The sequence below is a fragment of the Peromyscus maniculatus genome, chromosome 4, assembly GCF_049852395.1.
Source record: "Peromyscus maniculatus bairdii isolate BWxNUB_F1_BW_parent chromosome 4, HU_Pman_BW_mat_3.1, whole genome shotgun sequence".
Lineage (NCBI taxonomy): Eukaryota > Metazoa > Chordata > Mammalia > Rodentia > Cricetidae > Peromyscus > Peromyscus maniculatus.
Genome location: NC_134855.1, coordinates 105115736 through 105138015, shown reverse-complemented (window position 1 = coordinate 105138015; position 22280 = coordinate 105115736). Strand labels below are relative to the sequence as shown.

Sequence of the window (22280 nt, the reverse complement as noted above, 5' to 3'; positions counted from 1 at the left end):
TTTCAAGACAGGCTTTCTGTATAGCTTTGCGCCTTTCCTGGAACTCACTTTGGAGACCAGGCCTGCCTCTGCCTCCCGAGTGCTGGGATGAAAGGCGTGCATCACCACCACCTGGCTAGATTTTTTTTTTTTTTTTTTTTTTAGTTTGGGGAGGGAGCAGTATGAGACAGGGTTTCTTTGTATAGCCCTGGCTGTCCTGGAACTATGTAGACCAGGCTGGCCTCGAACTCAGAGCCGGCTGCCTCTGCCTCTAGAGTGCTGGGATTAAAGGCGCGCTGCGCCGCCGCCGCCGCCCAGCTAAAGGCCCTTGTACACACAATCAGCAAAACACATTGCATGAAGCAAACACCCAGCTTTATTTCTGCCTTCTCCCATATGGATGAGGCTCCCTTCCCCACGAGTTCCTCTCCCATCCCAAAGCAGGGCTTCCCTGAACTCCCAACAGTCTCCTAGAGAATGGGAGCTCCCGGCCCAGACCCTGGTACCTACATACTTTTTGTTCCTAGAAGAAATCTCACAGAAGACCAAGGAGGAGTGGGCCATGGCTGACGAACAAGTGGTGCGACACCCCCACCCACAGTGTCTACTGAGCCCCTTGTGGGCTCAGCAGCAGCAACGGTGATCTGATGTGGGACTAAGGTTCAAGTCTGCTGTCCAGCGACTGGTGGCCTTGCCAAGGTTTCCATCATGCAGACCTGGTAAGGAGCCACCTCTTGCTAGTCCAGCTTAGCCAGAGAACAAACTGGACTCTGCCTCCTGGAGACCAGGGCTGGATCCCAGGGCTTCAGGACATCCTTAGAACCAGGAATAATGGGCAAGAGGACATTCATGGTCCCATTGTGTCACAGAGCTTCCGGCTGAGACCATGCCCGAGGCAACACTTGAGTCCATGCTGGGAGCTAGTCCTCAGCTGTAGAATTCCCAGAGGCCCTTCAGGGCTGGAACCTTGCTCTTGCCCACCACTACCAGGATCCTGTCTCCATCCCCCAGCATCTCCCAAGGCTAGGGCTCAAGTCAATAACAGACAGACCTTGGGGGCCTCTCTATCCCTAGGAACTCTGCAGGGGGTGGGGGAATGTGGTAGGGAAACAGACCAAGGGAGTGGCCTGGGCCTCCAGAAGTGGCCAGTGCAGGGAGTAGAACTCAGGGGAGATGCCCAGAGGGGCAAGGACTAGAAGACCTCGCTTCTCTGGGCGGGATATATCCTCCCCACTTGGGGGCAGAAGTCAACAGGCTCAGTCTCTGGGCACCTCTCCAAAGTGACTTCCAAGAGCCCAACCTCCTGGAAGCAGAGTTAGACTCTCCATGGCATCCTGGATCGGTGCTGGCTGGCCTCTGGCTTCTGGAAAAGGAGCCAGAGGCACAGTGGGCACTTGGACTACCTGGAACTGCTCTAGAGAAATGCCATCTGCACCTGCTCCAGGCCCTGACCTCGGAGAAGCAGCTAGCCTTTGAGGTGGTCTTGCCAAGGCCTCCACACTGAACTTGCTCTGAGCAGGATGCTCCCATCCATGCTGGCTGTCTACAGGCCCGGCAATAATACCCCGGTCTCCAGCCCTGGAGCCACTGGGGGCAGAGATTCTAGATTCTTCTGCCAGTGCCTCCAGAAGTCTTTGCAGATTTGAAAGAGAGACAGGAGTGAGGCTTCTTCCGTCACTGTGGGCCTCAGACCCTGGAAAAGGAGAGAGTGGAAGTTAGGTCTCAGAATGGCAGAAAGAGTATAGAGCATGGCCGGAATAATTAATGCTGGCTTTGGCTTTCTTTATGCAAGGAAGGTGTGGAGCCAGACTCCCTGAGAGGATAGCCTGCGAGGTCTCTGCTAAAGCGCACTCTTACATCCCTACCACACACCAGTACAACTGTTGGCTGTAATGGACTATGACCGTATTTTTGTACTTAAGAAGCAGGAGGATTGTGGGTTTGTGGTCAGCTCAGGTTACACAGAGAAACCTTGTCTTGAAGACAAATAGGAAGAGCCAGGACAATGGAGGTGTGTCATCCCTCCTCACTTGGCCCCTCAGGTCACCACTAGAAGGTCCTGCTGGCTCCCTACCCACACCCCAGCAGCCCAGTTGGGTTATCCCAACTGACCCAAGCACTACAGTGCTCCTCCTACCAGGTCCTTCTTTGGGTTACCCTACACCCACCTCCCGTCCCCACATCTTAAACATCCTCTGGAACCGTGCCTGTTCAAACCAAGGGAGGGCATCAGAAGCTCCCGAGTGTTCTCGGGTCTGTGTACTGCCAGGAGAAGACCCTCTTTGCTTTCTCTTTGCGGCCACACCCAGACCATGACTGACACACTCCCTTGAGGGAAACCCTTGAGCTTCATGGCCCCTGGTATCTGCTCTGGTGGACCCCACTGCTGCCTCTTGGTCCTGTCTTTCCTGCTCACATACCATGATCTCCCATTCCTCCATCAGTGTACAGTGACCGATCCACGCCGACTCCTCTAACCAGCGGCCCTCCTCCTGCCAGCTTCTGCTGGTCCCACAGCTCATGCCCTCTCTCTCATCAGCACCGGAAACCACAAGCAGCAGTGTCTCTACCCACCCTCTACCAGCTTTGTTGCCTACCGCAGCTGCCGTCATCCCTTAGGGCACATCCCCCGCCACCTTCCCTCTGTCACAAGTCCCCGCCACACCCAGTCCCCAGCACCACCCTGTGTCCTGCCATCTCTCCCAGGTTCAGGTGCTCTGTGCTTCGAGGGCCTCCCACTGCTCTGCCAGCGGCCTCACCTCCGGGTGGAGCCACGGCTACACATGGCGTCTCCAGATCTGCCCACGGACTCCGGTCCTCTCCTGTTGTCTTCCCTCCCATTGTGTCTGAGTAAGTGTCTGACGCTCCCTCGAGTTCTGGCTGAGCCTCCCTTCTCTTCCAGCACCTGCCCCCCTTTCTCCACTGTGTGCCCCACCATTCCAACACCAGACATGCCAACCTGTCCACCACTGTGTTCAACCTTCCCTTGGACCAGTCCCTCCTAATCATGTCCCCGTTCTCTGCTCCAGGCAGACCTGCAGTCCTCTCGCCACAGTATCTCTCTCTCTAGTTTTAACAAAAAGTATGTAATATTTGATGTACTAAAAGTAATATATATATATGTATATGTGTATGTATACATACACATATACATATATCAGGGAAAGTGACATTAAGAATGATACTTAAGCTGGGCATGGTGGCACATGCTTTTAATCTCAGCACTGGCAAAGGCAGGCTGATCTCTGAGTTTGAGGCCAGCCTGATCTACATATTGAGTTCCAGACCAGCCACCACTGCATAGTAAGACCCTGTCTCAAAATAAAAGGGGAGGAGGATGCCATTATCTAAGAAGCAAAAATCGAGCACACAGAATGTGAGGAAACATTTCCACATGATATACCCAACAAAGATATTTCATTAGGAGTATTTTTTAAAGCCAGGCAGATGCCTTTAATTCCAGTACTCAGGAGGCAGAGGCAGGCGGATCTCTAAGTCTGAGACCAGCCTGGTCTACAAAGAAAGTTCCAGGACAGCCAGGATGACAGAAAAACCTTGTCTCAAAAATAAATAAATAAAAACCAAAAACAAAACAAAATAAGAATATTTTCAAAATTTATAATTCAGCAAGGAAAACCCAGTGCAGCTGAAAACAAGGTTAAGGATCTGTATAGACACTGGTCCAAACCTAAAAGGTATGCAGAGGACCAGCCATCTCATTAGAGGCTAGCTATGGCTGGAGAAATGCAAATCAGAACAAAGGATGCTTCCGTATCCACGGGGAGGCTCATAATCAAAAGCGTAGACCGTATGCCTTGACAATTCTGCAGAACAGTTGGTAGCCACCTGTATAGCTAAAGGGGTTTTTAAGTGGTTCGCCTGCTTTGGAAGACAGCTGAGTATGGAGTTACCATGGGGCCCAGCAATCTTATGCCTGGGGTAGATACCGACTGACATAGTATATTCATAGTAGCCCGGCGGCAGGAACAACTCAAACGTTCATCGAGTGATGAATAAAGAGGATATGAATGTCACTGGACAGAAATGAGATGGGGTGCTGTAGGTGCTTTAGCAGAGATGAACAGCAAAGGTCATGCCGAGGGCAGCAAGCCAGCCACAAAAGGCACGTGGCTCCATTTATATGAAATGTCTAGACAAGGTAAATCCACAGAGGCAGAAGGCAGATGAGTGACTAATTGGGGCTGGTAGGGAAGAAAGGGTGAGACTCGGGTGTAGGGTGACCTAAAAATAAAATCTGGGTCACAGGCATGCACAGCCACTTCACAGGGTGTCACACTGTCTTCAGGAGGGTTACTGCAATTTGTGGTCCTGTCGGTGGGATACAAACACCACCCTTTGCCCCATACCCTTTAGCAGTATTTGGTATGATCAGTTATCGCAGATTGTGGACTTCTCATTTGGTTTCTTCCGAGATGCCTGTTAACCACTTCACACATTTTTCTATCTGGTATTTTGACTCTCTGTTCATAGCTCTTTCTGAATTCAGAACAATACCAGCTACTAGTTCAGAAGCATCTCCACTTTCCAACTTTTATTTTAGATTTGCTTGTGGAACCTCTTGATATTATGGTTGGTGTTACTGAATTTATTAATCTTTGTAGCATTAGGGTTATTTGTGAAGAAATTCTTTCCCATCCTAATGTTATAAAGACATCTTGCTATGTTTCTTGCTAAACTTTTTAACTCCATGCACATAAAGTCTCCTATGCCCAAGGAGTGTAATGGTAGACACCTAGATACCTGGTTGTCTCAGAACCATCTAGGGCAATGGTTCTCGACCTTCCTAATGCTGCGACTCTTCAATATAGTTCATGTTGTGGTGACCCCAACCATAAAATTACTTCATTGCTATATTTTATAACTATAATTTTGCTACTGTTGTGAATTGTAATGTAAATATCTGAAAGGGTCATTCAACCCCAAGGGGGTCATGACCCACAGGCTGAGAACCACTAGCCATCCTTTCTTTCATAATCAAGGTCGCCCTTTGGAGGGCTCACATTTGATTTTTTTTGAGACGAGGTCTCACTATGCAGCTCTGACTGTCCTGGAACTCACTATGTAGACCAGACTAGTCTCCAAGTCAGAGATCCACCCCTGCCTCTGCCTCTCCAGTGCTGGGACCGGACTGAAGGTGGGCACCACCATGCCACTAGGTTTCACTTCTGAATAGGATCCCTTTCAGAACCTTGCACTCTGCTCCCACAGACACATATCTCTGCACCCATCCCATGCACTTACACAAAGCTACTTTATATGCCCTATATTCAGAATGTATACAGGTATTTATACATTTGTATACAGTTTCTGCTTCTTTTCTAAACTAATCTATGAGTAGTTTTTTTTTTTTTTTGCTTCCTTTCCAAACACCAGAACTTTGTGTCTTCTCCTTGCCTTGGTGCAATGGCTAAGACCTCCATTTCAGCACTGCGTGGATGGATGAGAGTGGGAAAACTTACCTTGGTCCTAGATTTAACATTTTGTCATTAAAAGTTCTTTCTACTCTAAGTTTTGGTAGGTGCCTGTTGTCTGGGTTATTTCTCTTTGCTAAGGGGTTTTAGTCATTAGTGGGTATGAACTCTTTTCCAGTGTGTTTCCAAATCCAGTTGTGAGGAGTCTGGTGACTGACGCTCTCTCACCTCCTCACCATTGCTTTACCCTCACACTTCAGCACCGGTCCCTAGCTCAAGCCACCCTCCTTGTCGCTTACCTCTCCTGTGGGCGTCAGGGACACTGTGGCTGCAGTTGTACAGCCTGCGGACCCGGGTGATATCCGAGGTGCTCAGGTTCCATCGCTGGCCGATGTGGACACTGGGGGTCCAGAGTGGTATGATGGTGGGCTGCCCACGCCAGCTGAAGGCAAACCTGGAACCCAGGGGTGGGGCCTATGTCAGGATCACAGTAGTGGGGGCTAGCTAGGAGGGTAATGCAAGGTGGGGGGGCTGAGGGAGGGGGAATGGGGGTCAGGGGAGGGGCCTATGGGGAGGGGGGCAGGGAAAAGGTGCAAGGGGAGGGGTGAAGGGAGGGTGCTCACCTCCCATAATGCATCACTGACGAGTAGTCATAGGGTGCTAACATATTGCTACTCCGAGACTTGAGGAAGTTGATTTCAAAGCCTTAAAAGCACAGACATGCACACTTTTGTGGATATATAAAAGGAAGACAGGCAGGTAAGGATAGACAGGGAGAGAAGCGGGCAACTTCTGGGATGTCACAACCCACATAAGCGAAGAGTCCGACTACCCTGCTGAGCCTTCTTTCCGGGCTGGTCCCTGCGCTTGGCACACCTTTGCTACCCTAACTCTACCTGACCCTGGAAGGAATCCAGACCTATACCAGGTGATGTGGAAGCAGGAGGTGGCTTGTGGCCGGGCAACCATGACCTCCTACAAGCTCTCTCTTCCTCCTTCCCAACTCACTTTGCATGACACGGATCTTTGCAAATGTGCAGCCCCACAAAGCTGTGGCTGCTGGGCCTTTGACACTGGTACCCCGCCTACTCCTTGAGCTAGCTTCAAAGGCATGCTGTCCTCTCTACTCAGGATTGTGGTGCCTGAGCCCTCGGTAGCCAGATCACCTTCATCTCCCCATCTTAGACCACAAAGCTGCAGAGGTGGAGCCCAGCAGTCCAGTCATCTTGGTTGGTCAGAATGCCCTCTGCCCCCCTCCAGGCCAGTGAGGGAGGGGAGGTCGCTGACCACTCCTGAAAGGGCTGCCATTCCTTACACCTTTGTTCCCCAATCCCTCTCTCCAGACCCAGCAGGATGTGTCCACACACTCTTCTTCCAAAGTCACCAGCAGCCTTCTTACCCTGATCAGAGCCCCAAGGAATGCCAATTTCTTCTCCTCAAAGAGCCTTTGTTAGTTAACATAATTTTAAACAGGCAACATATTCCTCTAACTCAAAACCCAAGTATCTAGCTGGACATAGAAGTGCACACCTTTGGGCCGGAGAGATGGCTCAGAGGTTAAGAGCACTGGCTGCTCTTCCTGAGGACCTGAGTTCAATTCCCAGCAATCACATGGGTGGCTCACAACCATCTATAACGAAATCTGGTGCCCTCTTCTGGTGAGTGCATGCATAATAATTAAATAAATAAATAAATAAATAAATAAATGAAAAAAATCTTTAAAAAAAAAAAAAAAAGAAGTGCACACCTTTAATGCCATCCCTTGGGAGACAGAGGTAGGAGGATTTCTGAGTCTGAGGCCAGCCTGGTCTACCATAGCGAGTTCCAGGACAGCCAAAGCTACATAGTGAGACCCTATCTTAAGGAAACAAACAAAAATGTCAGTGTCTAGCATGCACAAAGCCCTGGGCTATTTCCCCAGCAGCATGGAAATACAATACACATATACTGAAGAGAATGTGCATAAGTGTTAAAGACACTAGCGAGTCTCTCCTACCCCACCCGCCTCCTCTGAGCCTCTCAGTCCCCACAGAGGTTAATCACTGTGATTAGTTTTTATGCCCGGCAGAGCTTATGCCCATTGATGCAAACATATTCTCCCTTTTCTATCTCTGAGTGAACCAGATTTTCCCCATTAAAATAGCCGATCTAAAACTCGTCGGCTCTAGGGACGGAACAGCCAGTTACAACCCAGACAAGTGCCGTACCACCTTGCTACATTCCCTAGCCCTAGGTAGGTAGTTTGGTTTTCAGGCAATCTGTTAGAACAGCTCCAGGGAATGTGTGCGTTTTCTAACTCTAACTTATGCTTTTACCTTAATTAATTCTCCTAGTTGTTTTTTTTTTTAAAACTTAAATGGGCACACTTAATTTATTTGTTCTCTTTGCTTTTATGGATATAAATATTGATGTCTCTGTGCTTTCCCTGAGCCTACCCTTAGCCAGAGACCATGGGTTTTAAAATAGTGTTTTATGATTGTTTATTTAAAGGCAGAGTCCATGTAGCCCCGCCTAGTCTCACACTCAGAATCCTTTGCCTCGGGCTCTGGAGTGCTAGGATTACATGCTTTTCCTTTTATTTATTATTTATTTTTGAGACCCCCTGAAGTTCTTTTAACCTCCAGAACTAAAAGTATTTGGCTCTTTCCTAAGGAGAGCAGTCTGGGGGGTTGGTCAGTTATTGTTTTCAGCTTTATGTCATGAGCAGGATCTTTGCACTGACCTGAGTTTTCAGATCTAGAGTTTCTCACAGCCTTACAAGCCGAGTGCTTCTAAGCAGAGCACCTGGAAAGATCACGGTCACCCCAGCCCCACCTCCCCAGTCCCCACCCCTTTGTCATTAGCTACCCAGTTACCTCCAAAGCACCTTCTCTGGGGCAAGTGTCCCGCTTTTCACCTGGCCAATCCCAGAGCAGCAGCAGAGGCCCCTCCAGGTTCCCACTGGCAGGAGGCTCCGACTCCTCGGCCCCCCCAAGTGCACTGTGGGCCTTGCCTTCCACAGCTGCCCTCCTGCCCAAGGCAGCCGCCGTTCTCACCACTGAGCTCGAGCCCGCCACACAGGCAGCCCATATTCCCGCATCTGATCCCCGCACCGTGCCCAGCACAAGCACACACACTGCCCCTGGCATCAGAACCCTCCCACCCCACCCCACCCCCTGTCAGCCTCGGCTCTGCCACTTCCAGGGCATTCTCAGCCACATGCCCACTGATGCCCATCTGATGCCCACCTCGGCCTTTCAGTGTTGCCCCCTTGGCTGGGCCATGTATCTGGGGCTACTCCCTCCATCTCTCTCTTGGCTCAGTGTCCCCAACCTGACATGTAGCCCCTACCCCAACATCACACACTAACATCTACGACATGGGGGACTGCTGAGTACTCAGTGAGCAAGAGTCACAGGACACTGCCAACCTCACATTCAGATGACTGACGGGCAGAGAGGAGTGAGACAAAGCAAATGGTCGGTGGCCTTCCTTGGGTACAAATGTAGAGGCCCAGAGCAGCAGCCACAGGACCACTCTCAAATACCAGAGAGATAGACAGTGTGGGGGACGGACTCTTCCGGGGGAGGTAGCAACTCCTCTCAGCTCCAGCCCTGGCCTGAGGCCTCTGTCCCTCGGGGTCCCCTGGGTCCAGCCTATCCCGGCCACCAGCTGACTTACCTGGGAGGATCTCATTCCAGTTGACGCGGATGTAGCGGTCGCGGTCTGCCCGTGAATGCTCATGCCAGAAGCCAAGCACGTGCATGAGCTCGTGCAGGACAATGCCCCGGCCCTTCTGGAGACAAGTGGGTGCCAGGGACACCACCTGCATCCCTCCACTGCGTCCCACACCAGAGAAGCACCTGCAAGACCAGGAGAGGGAAGAGCTTGGCCGTGAGCTAGCCGGGTATCGGCCTAGAAAGGTCAGAGCGGAACAGATATTTGCTGTGCTTTAGGACCCAGGCTGGACTAGTATCAGACTGCCAGTCCCTATCCTGGACTCTAGCTCAGACTTACTGTCCCATTCTCCAGGTCCCTTGACTGCTTGGCCTGTGTGAAGAGGGTGTCACATGGAGTTTTATTACCACCTGAGCTGCCAAAAGGTGGGACCTGACATTCATGCACAGTAGAGCAGGTCATTATGTGAGCAGACCTATGTCATAAGCCTGAGTCACGGCTTCCATCCACACCACGTCAGGCTCCAGTAAAAGTGGGATATAGGTATTACCACTACCCCTACACCTCGGAAAAAAGGCAGAGGCTAAATTAGGGCTCCCCTGGACTCACTCAGGTTGACACATGAATGGTAGACCTAGGACCCCAACATTTCCCCAGACTCATACTACAAGATCTCCAGGGGATGAGGGCTTTGTAGGGGAGGGCCCTGTGTCCCGTGGTCTTCCCTCACCCACCTTTGGCCCCGAAGGTCCAGGCCATGAATGAACCATTCAGGGCAGCCTGGGTTGAGGCCCAGAAATAGGCTTAATGCCGCTCGTGCATACTAAGGGAAGAACAGAGAAGACACACGCCCACAGCCCAGGAGCACTTACCCTGACATAGGGAGGATGGAAATGAAGTCTCTGTGGCCCTGGTAGGGGACAAACCGGATGCATGTGAAACGCTCAAACTCAGCGAAGGCCTCCAGAATCACCCGGCGGCTGGACTCATCTGGGAAAGACACACCATGGCTGACCCCCATGGAGGTCCCATAGCTCTTGAGGACCTTTGAAGTCTGCACGGGGGCTGAGACCAAACATTAAGTCCACCTTCCAAAACAGTGTTCAGAGGGGACAATGTTGACAGGAAGGCCTGAGCTGTGTGACCACAGACACCACACAGACACACACACAGACGACACACAGACACACACACACAGACACACACACACACACACACACTTCAGCATGCCCTGGGGATAGGAGCTCTGCACAGCACTCTGTAGGAGGGGGTGTGGTGCCTCAGAAGGAAGGATGCCCCCTGCAGGAACCCTGCTGCATGCAGGGGAGGGGCGGGAAGCCCCACCTCAGCTTTCTTACTCACCATACTTGCTAGAGAGCAGGAAGGGGATCTCCACAATGCCATCAGTGCCCTTGGGCCATTTATTGTTGGTCACTGACAGCAATCGGAAGGGGCTCTGAGGAGAGGGGGCAGCTCAGAGTTAATGGAGGACCCGGGCCACCTAAGCATCCTACTCCTCAGGGTGCCAGGCCTCAGGCCATGCGTCACCTCTGAACAAGCTATGAAACAGTCTTCCTTCCCACTGCTCACGTCATTCAGCAGCCTTCTGCCCTCTACAGGGCGGCACCACCTCTCCTAAACAATGTGTCCTCTCTGCAACAAGTCACTTCAGTGCCCCTCGGCCTCCTCCTTTCAGTCTCAGCCCTCCATCCCTAGCCAAGATGACCTCTCCAGGTTTCTCCTTGTTCTGGCTTCCCTAGGGATCTGGACAGCTATCCAGGCCTCACACACGTACAAGTCCATCTGGGCTCTCCGGCCTTGGGCTTTCTACGCCTTCCCCCTGGGCAGGGTGTCAAGTGGGGTCTGAGAGCTTGACTCCCCGCTTCCAAGGAGCCCGCTTGGGCTGACTAGGTTGTCATTTCAGCTGTCACCGTTACCATCACGATGACCTTGACAGTTGTACCTAACCAGCCATGCAAACCAAAGCACTCCGGACCCCTAGAAGAGGGTTCTGAGTTCCCTCACAGCTTCACGGATGCCCATACCACATGTGTACAACTCACCGGCCGGATGATGTCCCCTTCGACCAGGAAGCTGCTTTCTGGGGTCTCCTCTGAGATGAGCCCTGGGAGGGAAAGGGGGAAGGGATGTGTGTCACCCGTGGCTTCCAGAACACAGGCTGGGACGGGCCCAGCTCTGCTGGCGTCTATGCCTTCCACTTTGGAGCTAAGCTTCCTTGAGCACCAAGGCATGTGACTTTGGAGAAGTCCAACAATGGCCCTGTTGAGTCCCCCCCTGCAGATGTGTGAGGCTTCTCAGCCTCAGTATCCTTCCCCTGCTGGAACACAGCCCACGGCTCCCTCAGGACTCGTGATCCAGTCCCAACTCCAAACCCTCTGCTGTCAGAATGCGTCCTCCTCTTCCATCCAGGCTCACTCCAGCCCGAGCCACACTCCCCAGAACACGCCCTGGTCTCTCCTGCCTCACCTTACCCCCTCACCATCTACTTCCCATTATCTTGTTACATTCTGGACCTTGAGGTAAAGGAGCCAAAATTACAAGTCATAGCCACGCAAGGAAGTTGAGGAAGGTAAATACTTTTTTGTCTCCGTTTGCTTCCGCCTCTCATCTCTCTCCTAGTCAGGGAGCCTTCTGTAGCTGACTGCTGGGAAGAGAAATCTCAGGAGGACCCCTGAGGCGCTGACGGAAGCCACAGAAGGCTTGAGAGGAATGCAGGAGCGTTGCCTCATCTCAGAGTTTCAGAGGACAGACTAGTCACACCCCTGAGTCCTCTTCAGGTGAGAGGAGTCACCTCAAGATTATCTCTGACCAAGGCTGCATCCTTAAATTTAAAAAGCCACTCTCCTGGCACCGACGCCTTTAATCCCAGCACTCGGGAGGCAGAGCCAGGCGGATCTCTGTGAGTTCGAGGCCAGCCTGGGCTACAGAGCGAGATCCAGGACAGGCACCAAAACTACATAGAGAAACCCTGTCTCGAAAAACAAAAAACAAACAAAACAAAAGGCCACTCTCCAGGACAATGGTTCTCAACCTACGGGTCATGACTTCTTTGGGAGTCGAACGACCCTTTCACAGAGATCACCTAAGACCATCGGAAAACACAGATATTTACATTATGATTCATAACAGTAGCAAAGTTACAGTTATGAGGTAGCAATGAGAATGATTTTATGGTTGGGGGTCACCACAGCAGGGGGAACTGTATTAAAGGGTCACAGCACTAGGAAGATTGAGAAGCGCTGCTCCAGGACCTGGTGCAGTTGTGTGGTATTAACAGCCATCATTGCCGTCATTTACAGCAGCTGGGGACGGCGGCGTTTCCCAAGAAGACATCAGCTAGGCAGGGGCAGCTGTGGCAGCTACTGATGACATTGAGAGTGAGTGCCAGGAAGACCCTTGGTTCTGGCTACTTCCAGGGGACGACGACTGAGTAGGCATCGGTGCCCATCTTAACCAGCTCACAAAGAAAGGGAGCAGATCACACCGTGGTCACCACCTACCCTAAGCCAAGGTTACCTCCTGCTCCCCCAACGTTTCAGCCCATGACATCTCTAATATCTGAATTCATCCTCACTGCCGCTAACGTTAGTCCAATGTGTCTGTGTTCTTCACGGTCCGAGATCCCCGGACAGGAGCCCCGAGCCACCGGCTTCTTTGTTCTTTAATACTCCACCCCTTACCGGCTAGGTCACACCTGTACACTGTCCCTCACAGAGTGACATGTCCTCAAATATCTACCGATGATTTCGCTCAACTCCCAGGCTGAGAAAGAGCCAATGCTTGCTGTCTTCTCTCCATGATTTTTTTCGAGACAGGGTGTCACTGTGTGGCCTTGGCTGTCCTAGAACTCACTCATACACTGGGTAGTGACAATGAGGAAAAGCTGGCGGGCTGACAGGCTCAGCTACCACCCAGGCCCAGAACCAGGGCTGTGAGTCAGCCCACCTCAGCATTTACCGGTATTTATGAACTGTTGGGACATGCGAAGGGGAACGAATCTACAGATCCAAAACTGCAGGATCTCCATGACACAGGACAACAGAATATCCAAGAGGAGCCCCAGAGAGAGCCCATTATCAATGGTGTAGCAGAAACCAGAGGCCTCGAACCAGACCAGTGAATGACTCATGGCAATGAACACTTACCAGTAAAGAGGAATGGACTAAGGGGTAGACTGTGGAACTCAACGGGCCACACTACAGCTTCCATGGCGAGATTCTATTGTTGGTGTTATTGTTGTTTGGTTGGCTTGGTTTGGGGTTTTTCTTCTAAATTTTGTTTTGTTTTGGCAGGGAGGGTTGCATGGGCAGAGGATGGATGTGAGGGGACGGGCAGAGGAGTGGAATCGGGATGCATGATGTGAAACCCACAGAGAATCTTAAATAAAAATAATTCACCAGAAAAAAAAAAAAAAAACAGAAAAAAGACAAGCATTCCCTCATGGAACCTGCACTTATTTAGAAGTCCCTGAATAAGTGGGAACATGTCTTTTCAACCTTTCCTGCACACTCACACTCAGCATGGCTTTTGTGAGTATGATCCAGTAGTCTCACCTTGGTTAATTGCCGGGATGTCCTTGTCCTGAGAGTCCTGGCTCCCTTCAGGGGTGAAGCCTTCTGGGACAGTGGTACTGCAGACTCCTGAACATCTGGGCACTGAGGGTGCTCCTAGGACCAAACCTGGTCCAGGAAGACAAGTGCAGACACATAGATGTCCCCAGGGCTCCATTGGCGAGACAGGACAGCAGACCATGGGGAAACTGAGGGATTTGGGCAGCCAAACCCAGCCCCTCCCAGGAGAGGCCTCCCAGCATGCATCCCTGAAGCCTGCCTGGGCTTCCCACTCAGCCCCACCTAGCAACAAGGTCTAGATGACTTCAGTGAAGGAGAGCCCTTTAAGGGACTAACACGTGGCTGGGGCAGCACACGAGGCAGAAGAGAGGCAGGAGAGAGGCAGAGTGGACTTTCAATCTTGAGGTAGCACCGGTTCAGGGCTAGCCTCAGATCCTTCTCTTCAACTTTTTGCTCAACCCAGGCTCAGCTTGAGTGACAGCTGCCCCAGCCAGGCCAGAACAGAGCCTCTACCTTAAAACAAGTAGGTATGTGGCCATGAACTTGGCAATCTACGGTTAGGTGGGCCCTCTCCTCCTACAGGTGTTAGGAGGTCCCCTCTGGGACATTGTGTCCCAGGCACACCCCTGGAGACCTCCACGTGGAGCCGTGAGTCTCATTTATGACTATTTTAAGCCACAGCACAGCCCCTGGCCTCCCCCCAGTGCCCCGGAGGCAGAAGCCAGCTTACCAGGCAAGGAGAGCAAAGCTAGCATCCAAGACCACAGGCCTCCCACGCTCCCCATGGTGGGTCCTCACTGCCCTCTCAGCAAGCAATGTACAGAACCACAGCAGAAAAAGGACATCCTAAGCGCAGGCGCTGTACCACCCGCCCCTTTAATAGCGGCTTCCCCAGCCCACACCTGCAGCCTCCCAACCACCTCCATGAACAACCTCCCAACAGCCGCCACCTGAAGACCTGCCCACTCCTGCCTGAGGACCCTCCCCCAGGCCTGAGCCTTCTAGACCATAGTCCTACCCATCATGGTTGAAATGGGTTAAAAAGTGGGCGGGGGACACAAAACCACTTGGCAGCATAGTGTCCCTGAAATCGCCTCCTGCCACCAGAGGGCAGAGAAGCATTGTAGCAAGGTTCATGGGCGGGACTGAGACCCCAGCCCTAGAAGTGACCACTTTTCCTGCCCCACCCCCTCCCTACCAGGAGGCTCAGACACAGAAAATCTGCCTGAGAACCCAGGCACCCTCCCCACCCCGATGTATCTGATGATGCAGGTGTGGACACTACACCTGTATAAGGTTTCCTCTCTCTTTTTCTTTACCTTTCTTTCTTTCTCCTCCTCCTCCTTCTCCTCCTCCTCCTCTTCCTCCTTCTTTTGAGACAGGGTCTCATCATTATGTAGCTTTGGCTGACCTGGAACTTGTCACTATGTAGACCAAGCTGGCTAAAACTCACTACCTGTCTCTGCCTAATGAGTGCTAGGATTAAAGCCACCTTCCGCTATGCCAAGCTCTATGCTTTTGTGTCAAAAGCCATATAGGAAAGCACATCATCTTTGCAGGACTCTGAAACTTCACACTGAACACCCAGCATCGTCAGCACCCAGGGACACCTGCCATGGCATGGGGTGGGGGTGGGGTGGGAGGGTGTCACCACACACAGACAGACACTCAGACCCTCACATGGATGTGGTCCTTGCAATGCCATGGCCCCCTGGCATGATCAGCTGGGGCCCCTTCCCACTTTACTAATTCAAAATGCAAAGCTCCTCAACTCTCTTCCTATTGGTTACACCCTCACGCAGAGATCCCACCTGGATCGACAGCCTGGAGCACACCAACCAATCCACCCCAGGGCCCAGTGAAGGAAAGCTAGAGCCAAGGGCATCGGTTGTTGACCACAAGGGCCTGCCAGCCTTCCTGCTGAACCTGGGGCCAGCATTTCTCAAGAAATAGAAGTCAGAGCCACAAGGAGAGGGGATATAAAGGCAGATGCTGCTGATGCCTGAGCAAGGTGTTGACTGGTTTCAATGCATCAGATGTGAGTGCCAATTAGCTTGATTGAAAGAACCATTCACAATGCACATATATGTGGAAGCTTCCCATGTACAACCTTAAACACTCTTTTTTTTTTTTTTTTTTTTGAGTTGTCATGGTGGTTCATACCTGTAATCCCAGAATTTGGGAGTCTGAAATAGGAACCATCAGATTGAGTCTAGCCTGGGCTGCAGAGTGAAGGCCTGTATCTCTCTCTCTCTCTCTCTCTCTCTCTCTCTCTCTCTCTCACACACACACACACACACACACACACACACACACACACACACACATATATATATATATATATATATATATATATATATATATATATATATATATATGGCCTAAATAGTTAAATGTGCTTAGTAAAATCATCATCATTATCATCCCATTGCTTGGGTGGAAAATCTCATACCTGGTCAAAAATGCAGTTTTTCTTTCAAACAAGAATGTTGTAAACTAAGGTGGATTAAGTAAGCTGGTCCCAAGAAGACAATACTGGTGGGCGGGAGTCACAGGGCTCCATGGAACCTGCTAGTGCCCGAGGGATCTGAGAACCCTGCATCTCAACTCAGTGCAGCTGTGCCAGCGATTCATGAAGCAGTGGTGCTCTCAGCCTTGGCTAGCGAGGCTTCTTTGTGCATGGAGCAGAGGTTAACACAGAGACTTAGCTGGTCAGTGTGCCGAGAATAAGTGACTGAGTGCTCATCCTCAAAGGGGACAGCTATGTCTCCCTGTCCCCTCCACAGCACAGAGAATGTCTCCTCTCAGACGAAGGGGCAGAAAGAACGTGAGAGCCAGCCAAGGGGGAGCAGAGCAGTGAAATGCTGTCTTCTGGATGTGACATGGCCGTGGCGCTCCAACCTGGGGCAACCAAGGTTACCTGTGCAAGATCAAGCCAGTCAAAATTCCAGCATGGAGCGGGAGGGGCTCTTGAGGCCCTAACTAAGCAGCTATTGGCAGTTGATGATTGTTAGAGTCATTTTTCTTTGGGGATGTGCCCGGGCTCCACTGGACGACCCCACACCCATGAGTATTTGGGAAGCACTAATTGGACTTAGTGGGTGAGGAAACAAAATGAGGACATGAAGGTGGGGTGTGTGGGGGCGGGGGTTGGAGGAGGGAGAGGTGAATTTGGTCAAAACATATTGTATACATGTATGAAATTCTCAAAGAATAAAAAGTATGTATTTTTTTAAAAAGGAGACAGATGCTGTATGGCCCCACTCATTGAGTCCCCAGAGTCACCAATTCAGCAGAATGCAGAGGCCACTCAGAGGAGGGTTTGGGAATTAGTGTCCACATATAATGTGTTCCCATTTTTCAAGATGGAAAGTTCTAGAGAAAACTGCTGTGACTATTTTCTAGTACTACTGAACACATAGAATGGTAAAGTTGAGGTTTTTTTTTTTTTTTCTCTTTTTTTTTGGTTTTTCGAAACAGGGTTTCTTTGTGTAGCTTTGCGCCTTTCCTGGAGCTCACTTGGTAGCCCAGGCTGGCCTCGAACTCACAGAGATCCGCCTGGCTCTGCCTCCCAAGTGCTGGGATTAAAGGCGTGCGCCACCACTGCCCGGCTAAGGTTGAGTTTTGTTTTGTTATAACAAGTCAATTTTAAGGAGAGAGAGTATGAAATGTCATTTGTGGTGGTGCGTGCCTTTAATCACAGTACTCGGGAGGCAAAGGCAGGAGGTTCTCTTGTGAGTTGGAGGCCAACCTGCTCTACATATCCAGTTCCAGGCAAGCCAAATGAATGAATGAAAGGAAGGAAGGAAGAAGGGAGGTAGGGAGGTAGGGAGGCCATTTGTTAGAAGGGTAAGATGTTAGAAACACTGGAGGGTAAGGAATGAGATGAAGTGGGACAGCCAGCAACCAGTCATGACATGTATGCGATGATGATATTTAAGACTCTGGGGCCCAGGTGTCCCTTACCCACCCTGAGCTAGAGAGACATCAAGAGCACAGGCAGGTCCCCATAGAAACTGGTATAGTCCTGGAGGAAGGCTGAGAAGAACCCTAGTTCCTGAGTGCCTTACCCCAGGACAGAGAGAATGGGCCCCAGGGACAGGTTGTGTACCCTTCATTCAGCTCCAGGAAGCCAGTGCCCTCTGTTCTGGGTTCCGGACAATGATCTGAGTGCCCTCAGTCAACACATACCTGCCCATCACACACTGGGAAAATGTGGTCCTCAAGGAAAGGGGGTCTGATCGGGGAAAGCATTGAGTCCTGGAATCTGCCTCCCTGAGCCCTCCCAGTTCAACCACAAGCCAGAGCCTGTGTGGGAAAGACCCCAGGCCAGAATGGCGGCGAAGACCACTCAGTTGCTCAGCCATCGCAGGTACGGACTTGAGACCAGACGCTTGTGTTATTGCTCTTTTTTAAACAAAACGTTGCTTTTATTGACACATCCTCAATGTTCTATATAAATATAAAGTGCTGTTTCCAAGGCCCCCCTCCCTGGCCCCCAGGGCTGGGAGGAAGTCAGGGAGGAAGTGTTACATGTCAGTTGAACACAAACAACTTTTCAGCACCAACTGTGGCGAGACACACGCATACTTACACAAAAGCAAGATGTCAGTAACACGACACACACACACACATCACTTCCTGGCTCCCCTGGGAGCGCAAGGCTCGAGCTTTGGGTCAAGGCTACACACCCCTACCCACGGTTCCTGCTTGTCACAGCTTGTTCCATGAGCCCTTGGGCTACCAAGGGCTTTAACATAGTGGGACTACAATACAGGGGGGGTTAGAGTCCAATTAATTTCTGCCAGAGTTGGGAGAGGGAGAGCAAATAGACTATCTGCCCTGGTCCCCCGAATAAGGGCCAGCCCTTAGACCCCCAGCAGAAGAGCACCATATCAGAAAAGCCATCACCCTGGCTTTGCTAGCACCCCAACTTGAGGAGAAGGTGAGGGATGAGCTAGGCTAGAGAAGGGCCAGCAGTCCACAGCAGCTTCCCCCAGGAGTCCGTGAGAGGCAGAACGGTGGGGCCAGGCCAGGGTCTGACTCAGTGGCACAGCACCTGAGTCTCAAACTGCAGGAGCTGCCCCATGAAGCTGAAGTTGGGGGAGATGACCCCCCGACGTCGCTTGACAAAGTCAAAGGCCTCGTCCAGCCGTACCCGGTGGCTCTGAATCAGGTATGCCAGGCAGATGGTGGCTGAGCGGGAGATACCAGCTTGGCAGTGCACCAACACCCGGCCCCCACTGTTCTTCACTGAGTCTGCGAAGGAAATGGGGAGGGGGGAGTCAGACAGGGAGGTGGACGGGGGAAACAGGCCTCCCCCCGCTGCTCCCCAGACAGCTCCCCCAGACCCCTGGGCTGAGGCTCCCTTACCAATGAAGCCGATAGCCTCCTGGAACCAGGCACTAATCTCCACCATCTGGTTATCTTCTACTGGGATGCTCTTGTAATGGAGCAGCCCCTCGAAGTGGTTGGGGCAGCTGGCAGAGACATTGAGCACGGCTGTGATACCGCGGGCCTGAAGCCCCTGGAGGTCCGAGGAGTGGCTGCAGCTGCCCAGGTACAGGTAGGGCAAGATCTCCACAGGACCGCCCTGGAGGAGGAAGGGGACACTGGTGAGACCTCAGCCTTGGCCCTGAGTGGGGCAGAGACATCATGGGCTGGCTACATACTAGAGGAGCTTTAGGCCAGTTCTCTGACCAAGAACAGAACTGAAAGTCTTGAGGATACAAGGGGGCACACATATGACACACATATGCCACTCATGCATTAAAGTCCGTATGAGGATATACACATTCACATCATTTGCATGTCAACGCGCGCGAGTACACACACACACACACACACACACACACACACACACACACACACACACACACAATGTGTACTTGAACACACCCTGGCTTTCCCCCAGAGGCATCCCTCTTGTATGGACAATGGGACTAAAAAGGAAGACAAAGAATTCCGATTTCAACTCACCTGGTCATAGATGGGAGCCCTAGGGTCGGAGCTGTTATTTTCGGCCCCAGCAGGAGGTAGCGCCTGGGCAGGGGCTTCAGAGCACAGATCTGGACAGCATGCCTGGAAGCGTTCGAAGCCACCTGCGGGGAGCGCAAGAAGAAAGGAAAGGCAAGGTCAGCCAAGAGGCCGGGGCGCGGGGCGCGCGGGGTGCGGAGCGCGGAGTTCCGGGGCGCCGGCTCACCTCGCAGGAAGCACACGGCCGTGGATCCCGCGCGCATCTCATGCAGCAGCGCGGCGAGCAGCAGGTGAGCGGGGCCGTCGGGCGAGAGCTCCGCCACCGACGCGCTGCCTTCGTCCAGCACCACGGCGCGGGCCAGCTCCCCGCGACCCAGGCGTGCCCGGAGCGCGCGGTCGGGCAGCAGGCAGGCGAGGGCGGCGGCGGGGGTGCCGCGCGCACGGCGCCGCAGCAGCGCGTTCCAGGGCACCGGCCGCGCGGCGCGCACGTGGCGCCGGCAGAAGGCCAGGAACGGGCGACAGTCGAGCAGCAGCGTGCCCTCGGCCTCCCGCGGCTCCCGCAGCAGGGCGCCCAGCGCCGCACACTCCAGCTCGTGTGCCGCCTCCAGCCTCATGGCGATCGGCATCGCAAAGACTCCTGATCCCCGCGGTCCTCTCCCTCGGCTCGCCCTTCCCCGGCTCCCGCGGTGGCGAGTGTGTGTGGCCCCAGCTGTTGGCTCTGGGCGTGTTTTGTGGCGCCCCTGCTTAAGTACTCGAGAGCCCGCCCCTCGGGTCGCCATACAAGGGTAGAACAGGAAGGCGCCGGCGCCCGCCCCCGTGGCTTCACGTGGGACGTGGGCTGGGCCGCCTCCGGGGCTGCCGGAGCGGACTGGGGGGAGGGGACCTGGGGGAGAAACACGCGGGGGAAGGAACTGGGGACCAGACCGTGACAAGCGTCAGCCGGGAGTCTTGGGTCTCCACCTACATCTCCCTAGTGTATATGCCCGAGCGCTCTCCCCTCTGCCCGGGCCGCTAAGTGCTTGGGAAACCCAGCTTCTCAGGGGCGCAGAGCCTTGGAGTTAGTGGGGTCTTAGGCTTCCTCGCTTTTCCCATTGTCTCCCAGGGGGCTCATTCTAGGAATTTCGATAACAAATAATAGACCATTACCCGTTGCTACTGATGATGATGATACACTAGGAGGTAGGACACCACTTGCCCCATTTTAGAGACCTTAGGAAAATGTCTATCCCCTTCTCCCCAGGGCAGGCTTTTACCGAAAGTTGGCCTGGCTGGAGTAGCCCCTGGAAGGCAAAGTCCTGGGTCTGGGGGCTTTACAGGGGAGGGAAGCAGGGGCCTGTGACGTTTCCACTTATGACTAGGACAGCTTCTTTCCCCGGGGGCCCAGGGAAACCCCCAAGGGCCCTAGAAGAAGTACTTCCCATGTCACCGGCTACGTTTGAAGGGGAAGTCCTCTGCTGGGCTCTCCCAGGGCCTAGCCAGGCCTGGCGGGAATTTAAGGGGAAGAGGGAGAGCCACTTGCAGAACCTGCCCCCTCCCAACCCCTTAGAGCTACAAACCCTCCTGCGACAGGCAACAGTCCCACACCCAGCTGTAAGAATGGAGAGCTGAGTACCCACAGCCCGTCGTTCCTCCCCCACCCAAGTGCCAGCCCCCCTCCTGGAGGATGTGGTGAGGCCCAGCTGTGTGTGGGCCCCCCGGGGCTCCTGGGTTGGGGGCAAGAAATGTTCGTAGGTGGCTGAACCCCATCTGAAGCAGACGTGGTGGGTGGGGACAAGTGTTCAAAACCCAGCCTCCCAAATCCTGTTTCCTTGAGCCGAGCCTCTGTGCCCTTAGGCTCTTTCAGCTTCCTACAGACCGTGTTTCCACGGTCTTGGAGGCCTACAGCTAGGGCCTGTGTGACACCCCCCCCCCCCCCCGCCACCTATGGTAGGGTATATGGGTGCTGGAGCAGAATGCTGCGCCTTTCCTCTTGGCCTGGAGTGTGGGTCATCTGGGGGACACAGAATGCAAGGGAGAAGCACAAGGACTCCTGGACCAGATATCACGTGCCTGTGTCACCGTCATGCACGCTGGTTCCAGGCCCTGCCACCATAGCCTGGACTGTCCCTTCCCACCACCAGGCCAGACTGGAGGCTGATACAGCAGAACTGACAGCCCAGCCAGGGAGTCTGGACCATAGATCCCTAAAGCCGATAGGGGCTCTTATCCTCGGCATCAACCTCACAGATGACTTAATGGCTGATTCCAGGGACAAATTACAGAGCACGAAGGGGGACCATCATGTCTAGTCTTGCTGACCAGAGTCACCTGCCGTGCCTGGAGCCACAGCCTTCCAGCTGTGGAGACGAGGGAGGCCCTGCCAGCTGAGGTCCCTGCAGCAGAAATGAAGTCAGCTTAGCTTTGTGGGAAACTCCAGCTCTCTGACTCCAGTGCTGCTGGGGCTCCCTGCAGGGTGACAGTGTGTTGCTGAAGGTTTATCGGGTGTCTCGGTCTTTGCATCTGAGCCAGCAAGGGTCTGTCACACATAACACCACCCTCCTTGGAGCTGTGTCCTTTTCAGCGCTGACATACCCAGACGGAACTCAAGGAGGCCAAATTAACCATAAAAGAGGGGCTTGCTTTCACCTTCTGCTGGATTTGCAAA

At 52.8% G+C, this 22280-nt stretch overlaps 2 protein-coding genes across 3 annotated transcripts; both read right to left on the bottom strand.

Moving 5' to 3' along the window:
• Positions 1-337: 337 nt before the first annotated feature.
• Positions 338-11784, bottom strand: Astl (astacin like metalloendopeptidase). 2 transcript variants are annotated; one of them, XM_076570586.1, is made up of 8 exons: positions 11667-11784; positions 11132-11193; positions 10431-10524; positions 9941-10058; positions 9072-9253; positions 6035-6116; positions 5711-5865; positions 338-1672 (listed from the first exon to the last, which is right to left on the bottom strand). In XM_076570586.1, exons 1-8 carry the CDS (start codon positions 11695-11697, stop codon positions 1236-1238), a joined length of 1161 nt encoding a protein of 386 aa, XP_076426701.1. In that variant the 5' UTR covers positions 11698-11784; the 3' UTR covers positions 338-1235. The 2 variants fall into 2 exon arrangements, with proteins under 2 accessions (XP_076426701.1, XP_006986519.3); XM_006986457.4 differs by having other exon boundaries at positions 11132-11717.
• A 6282-nt stretch (positions 11785-18066) lies between these two features.
• Dusp2 (dual specificity phosphatase 2) lies at positions 18067-20367 on the bottom strand. The gene is made up of 4 exons (XM_042277175.2): positions 19863-20367; positions 19640-19761; positions 19034-19253; positions 18067-18919 (listed from the first exon to the last, which is right to left on the bottom strand). The coding sequence occupies exons 1-4, from the start codon at positions 20260-20262 to the stop codon at positions 18705-18707; spliced, it is 957 nt and encodes a 318-aa protein (XP_042133109.2). The 5' UTR covers positions 20263-20367; the 3' UTR covers positions 18067-18704.
• Between the last annotated feature and the right edge of the window lie 1913 nt (positions 20368-22280).